The following is a 6,000-nucleotide window of genomic DNA, read 5'->3' on the forward strand; positions in this document are numbered from 1 at the left end:
CCCGATGGCCCTTGAGGTCCCTTCCAACTCTACCATTCTTTGATTCTTACCATATTCATTTCTACACGCATCCGTTATCACGGACGGTGATTTTATTGATCGCCCTTTTAGTTACACAGTTTTGACATATTATACAACGCTAAATGTGCAGACACATCAGCGCAGATACACAGAATGGGGTCACTTTGAAGTTATGTCTTAGTTTTGATTGTAGAGAAGTTTTACTTTTCTGCCTAACTTGTTCTTCTTTTATTCCTTAGCGCTACCGTACACCCTCAAGGTCTAGGTCTAGAGATCGTTTTAGGAGAAGTGAGACTCCCCCGCACTGGAGACAGGAGATGCAAAGAACCCAGAGAATGAGATATTCTAGTGGAGAACGCTGGATCAAGGGAGACAAGTATGTTGTAGTGATACACGTATCCATTACAGATTGGCCTGGTCCCACAGTTTGCCTACAAGCACTAGCTGTATCTGAATAGAAAGCAGAATAGTGGAGAGCTGTCTAAATTGCTAAGATTGGACATTTCGGTTGAGATGCTTTGCAGAAGGCAACCAACATTCTGCAATGTCACCTGTGCACAGACCGTACATGCTTTTGTCACCAGCACAGATGCTTGTCTTGCAAGCACGCTGAACTAGTCTACTATTACCGTTGTTTCACATTTATTAGAGCTGTTTTGTGATTCCCACGAACTACAGACAGGAAGTATAGGCTATGTAGGGGATGCCAACACTAAATTAGTCAACAACTTGGGCTATGCCTCTGTTTGCTGGGTTGTGTGACGAGGCAGTTCTTTTTATAGTGGTACTCCTGATTAAAGTTGATGCAAAATAGATTTGCAGGACCCGGTCAATCAGCCAAGTAAGTAATCTGTGGCCATGTCACAGGTGACAGACAGTCATGTGGTTTCTCTCCATAGAAGGTCACAGCCTTTGGATGCGCAGAATGCTCCCTGACTTTCCATTGTTCCTGCTGCCAGTATTCATTGGTATAGAAAGCTTTCCTGCTGGATTTTAATCTCTCCCCCTTTTGAACCTAGCAGGAGCTCGCCTGCCACCCAGCTGTTGATCATCAGCATTCTCTTGGTTCTTAAATACCCCTTCCTTTCTTGGACTGGTGCTGGTGATATTATTCAGTTCATTAAAGCCTTGGTTGCAAGCAGGTGCCTTGTACTCCTCTGTAGTGTCATTGGTGAGGTTCTGCTGGTGTCATCTGTGGATAAGTAGTTAATGTATTTTCCCCCTGTGTGTCCTCCTTGTGTCTTCGATAGTGGTTAGTGGGGTAGATGAATAGTTCATCTCATCCGTTCCCTAATTAGGGTATAACACTAGGGACACCTAGGGTCAGGTATCCAGATCGGTGCATAGGTGCGGAACCTATCTAGGGTGGTGAAGGATTCCAGGGACCAGCAGTAATTTGGCCAGGAGTCACCATCTTCGATTTCCCTAGACACAGGGTTTCCTTTCACTTTCACCCTGTACCTAGCGTGACCGGCCATAGGATGGGAGCCATGAGAACCAACATCTATATGACTGCATCAGCAGCTCTTCTGATTAAATGGCCCAGTGCTACGTCATTTTAGCAGTGTGACCCACATGTAATTTTCAAGCCAGGCTGGCTAATCAAAAGAAGAACCATGGATGCAGTCAGGTAGGAGGCGGCTTTCATGGCTCCCATCCAGTATCCACAGATCATGAACAATGGACCACGTCCTGCAAATCTATTTGGATTACAAATGTGCTATAGACAAGGCTAGAATATTTTCAGGTTTCTTTTTATTGGAACATCCAAGAATATCTTCTGCTTTCTAATTTTTTTTTTTATTTTTTTTTTTTTTAACAGGAGTGAGTTAAATGACCAAGAGGTTCAGAAAAGTCCTGTGCGAGGACGAGAGAGGAAACAGTCCGGTCAAAGAGAAGGTTCTGAGAGTCCGCACAAAAGAAGTGATCACAGGAAGAGAAGCAAAGAACGGAAGGCAAGCAGCAAGGACCGAGAGTCTAAGGATGCAGAAAATGAAGAAAAACAGGACAAGACCCGACGGAGAAAAAGAACATCGGAAAGGAGGAGTGAAAGCAAAGAGAATGTAAAAAATAATCGATACGATAAGCAAAGCAAGCGTGATGACAGGAGCCGTTCCAGAAGTAAGGAAAGGGGGCACGAGAGGGGAAAGGATAAGGAAAAACACTCGAGTAACAAAGAAAAAGACAAGGAGAGGAACAGGAGTAAAGAGAGGAACAGGAGTAAAGAGAGGAACAGGAGTAAAGAGAGGAACAGGAGTAAAGAGAGGAACAGGAGTAAAGAGAGGAACAGGAGTAAAGAGAGGAACAGGAGTAAAGAGAGGAACAGGAGTAAAGAGAGGTCAAGGCACAGTACATCAAAAAATGAGCGGGAGAGGAGTAAGAGTAAGGAAAGGGGTAGAAGCAAGGAGCGAGATAAAAGCAAGGAGCGAGATAAAAGCAAGGAGCGAGATAAAAGCAAGGAGCGAGATAAAAGCAAGGAGCGAGATAAAAGCAAGGAGCGAGATAAAAGCAAGGAGCGAGATAAAAGCAAGGAGCGAGATAAAAGCAAGGAGCATCAGAAAAGCAAGGAGCATCAGAAAAGCAAAGACAGACATGAAAAAGGCAAAAGCAAGGAGAGGGAATCTGAGAAAACAAAGCATAGATCTAGTAGTAAAACCAAAGAGCGGAGCAAGAGTAGAGAAGACGGCAGAAGAGCTCGCTCAAGAAGTAGGGACAATGACAGAACGAGGAGTGAAGACCTTACTAAAAGCAAGGAGAAAGACACCAGGAGAAGAGGCCGCTCCAGGTCCAGAGACCAAAAAGGATCTCCAGAGAAATCCAGAGATAAAAGAAGTAGAAGTAGGGGAGGATCAAAATCTTCAGATCGGGAGGTCAGTCAGAGCAAAAGCAAAGACTCTTCCAGAAAGGAAGAAAGTAGCTCTCAGAAAAAGACCACAGAGAGGGAAAGCCATAAAAAGAGGCAGTCTCATAGCAGCAGTCCGGATAGTAAGCGGGTCCGGAGGACGAGCCGAAATCACGTGAGTCCAGACTCCAATACATTACATAGTACTCACAAAGAAGAGCGGTCATCCCACCGAAGGAGCCGAGACGAGGAGAAAAGACGGTCTTCACATGACAAGGAGGCGAGCAGAAAGTCCCGCAGTCGTGAGAGGGGTTCTCCCCACACGAAAGAAGCAAAATCAAATAACCAATCAAGTCCTATAAGTATTGACGAGAAGAATGAAAAATGAAATATAAATTCTATCTACTGTTGCCCTGAAGGACATTCAGCTTCTTTTTTTTTTTTTCTTTCAAGCATACAATTTAAGGTCTATGTTTTTGATATTTCTCAGTCTGGATCATTTGTATTCATGAGGTTTTAAGTAAATTTTCCCTGCCTCCCAAAAAATAAACGAGAGAGAAAAAAGACGATTTTTTTAGATATAAAAAATTGTGTCAACGACAGGATGATTCTTCCTTGTGTTTTCTTTATTTTTGCTTTTCCCTTTTCTCCTTTAGTAATTTGGCTGATGTAAGAGAAAAATATATTTTCTGTGGGAATATAAAGAAATGTTGCATGTTCTATGATTAAACCGATGGCAATACCTCATTACCCATACTCCTATATTACCCGACATAGTAGTAGGATGCTACCGTACATTAAGGGACAATTTTTCCTCATTGCAGAATTATGGTTTTTGGGGTTTCATTAGATGATGAATATACGCAGACGCCAATGATCTGCATAGTGTAATGCTGTCCTATTATATTATCGAAGATTCTATTTGCTCCATATTTGAGATACAAGGTTCTGGCGGGTAATGGAAACGGGGAGAAGATATGTTGCATTTTGAGTAGTTTATTTTTATTTTTTTTTTTGTTTGTTTGTTTTTTGGGGCCACCAACCTAATTTGATTGAAAGTAGCACTCACAAGCAACTAGTATCCACATGTGATTTTGCAAAACAAAATTTTGCAATACTCCCTCACCTCCCCCCCTCTTATAGGTATATATTATCGAACCAAAAACATTTGTAGCACCCTGATCCCGTGTCCTCATTGGTAATCTGTAGCCACAGGACTGGAGACCTGTGAACCTCCACCTACCTGCAAGTCTGTGGACTACCAACCTGACATGGCTGCTGTGAATCTCTGGAGCTATAAGAATTGTGATCATTGCAGGCCTGAGTACGTCGCCCTCCTCCATCACAGTGGTTGCTCATGAATTTAGCTGGCATGTCACCCTTCGATTTTTATTTCCCGCTTTAAAAAAAAAAACTTCACTGTCAAAATTTGTTTCAAAAATTTATTTTTTTTAATAGTTGCTGGTGTTATAATGTTTTGTTTTCTGTATCCAGTGCTGTTTGTTCTTTATTACTGTACATAATCTGAATTAGCCGGTTCCATTAAAGGTGAGACCTACAGTCTATATTTATTTTTTTTTTTCCCATTTAATAATCCAGTGTTGAGTGCTGTGGGTTATTTTTTTTTTGCATTAAGTTTAATCATCAAGTCTATAAGACTGTGTACTTTTATTTAAACTAGACATTGGGATCAATGCCTGACATTTACTGTAGCATTCCTCAGGTCCCCATTCACATGGAGGCAATCTGTATGTTCTGTTGGCCTCAGTTTGGCCAGTGTGCCGCTGCATAGTAAAGAACAGGCTGTGCACACAGAGCGGCACTGCAAAAATAAAACCGATACCTTGTGGTATATACGTATTATACGATAGGCTGATGATAAGTCTTTGGCTTTGTGATCTTGTTAAGGACGGGAATCAAACGATCCCTCTTTGGATCTGACTGCTGTTCCAAATTATATTGTCATGTGTGCACATCAGAAAGAACGATAACAGACACTATCGGTTATGGACCTTCTCCATGACGGGCGCTGACCAACTGGTCTTTATTGTTTGAAACTTTTTATAGCTCTTGAGAAGTGAAGGGTGTATACAAAAGTTTAGTCCAATCAAGTATCGTAGGCTGGACTGAGGACATATAGAAATTAGCATAATCTCTTCTTGATTGGTCAGTCTAGGCTTAGGAATTTCTTTGTTCATCATCTTCTTTGGATGTAGACCGGATATGGCAGCCATCTTCAAGTTACATATGCTGATATATACTGTGTTAAGGAAAATCACTAAATATGCAATATATATATATATATATACGTGTTAGTAAAAAGAACAAAGGCATTCATAAATATCTGTGTTAATTTAAATCTACTAAACTATACACCTGAGTCTATGAAATGGCTGAATTAAGTATTTTTGGTTACTCAATTCTTATCCTCAACAATCTTTTTTTGTTTCTATGGTAACGATTGTTGCATCACATGATAGTCTTATGTGTCTAATATATGTTTTCAAAATTTTGTATTTGTTGCTTATGGCAACAGTGTTCTACGCACGCGGGAAAAGAAAAATGGCGGCGTCTAATGCGGTATTCACAGCAACTGAGAGCAGAGGAGTGATAAAATTCTTGTTTCTGCAAGGAAAGTCTGAAGGATATTCATGGTGATATGTCGCAGACATTGGGGGATCAGTGCCCTTCATATTTCACAGCCACTTCAGCACCAATGATGAGTAACGTCCTGGACGACCAAGAGTGGTCGTTGTTGTTCCAGAGATCGTCGATGCTGTGCACAACCTCATACTGGAGAATCTACGAATTTCAGCTAAAGCAATAGCAGACATCATGGGGATTTCCCGTGAATGTGTTTGTGTCATTATCCATGAAAATTTGGACATGAGGAAGCTATCTTCAAAGTGGGTCCCCAAATGTCTGACAACAGATCAGAGAAGCACGTGAGTGAAAATTTCCCAGTCCATTTGTCAGTGTTCCCGGAATGATAAGAACTTCCTGGATCGACTGATCATTATGAATGAGACCTGGATTTATTTGTATTTCTCTGAAAACAAGGAGCAGTCATCAGAGTGGAGGCACAATGGTTCTCCTCATCCAAACAAATTCAGGGTGCAAAAATCCGCTACTAAGGT

General features: G+C 41.5%; 1 protein-coding gene across 2 annotated transcripts in view; it reads left to right on the top strand.

The window, feature by feature from the left end:
- Positions 1 to 4,434, top strand: part of PPIG (peptidylprolyl isomerase G) — an 88,541-nt gene extending 84,107 nt beyond the window's left edge. For both annotated transcript variants that reach the window (XM_075317297.1, XM_075317298.1), the window contains exons 12-13: positions 261 to 397; positions 1,844 to 4,434. In XM_075317297.1, coding sequence (XP_075173412.1) covers positions 261 to 397; positions 1,844 to 3,251 — 1,545 coding nt within the window. In that variant the 3' untranslated portion in view covers positions 3,252 to 4,434. The remainder of the gene's footprint in view (positions 1 to 260; positions 398 to 1,843) is intronic.
- The last annotated feature ends 1,566 nt before the right edge of the window (positions 4,435 to 6,000 follow it).

This window comes from Anomaloglossus baeobatrachus, chromosome 7, assembly GCF_048569485.1.
Source record: "Anomaloglossus baeobatrachus isolate aAnoBae1 chromosome 7, aAnoBae1.hap1, whole genome shotgun sequence".
NCBI lineage: Eukaryota > Metazoa > Chordata > Amphibia > Anura > Aromobatidae > Anomaloglossus > Anomaloglossus baeobatrachus.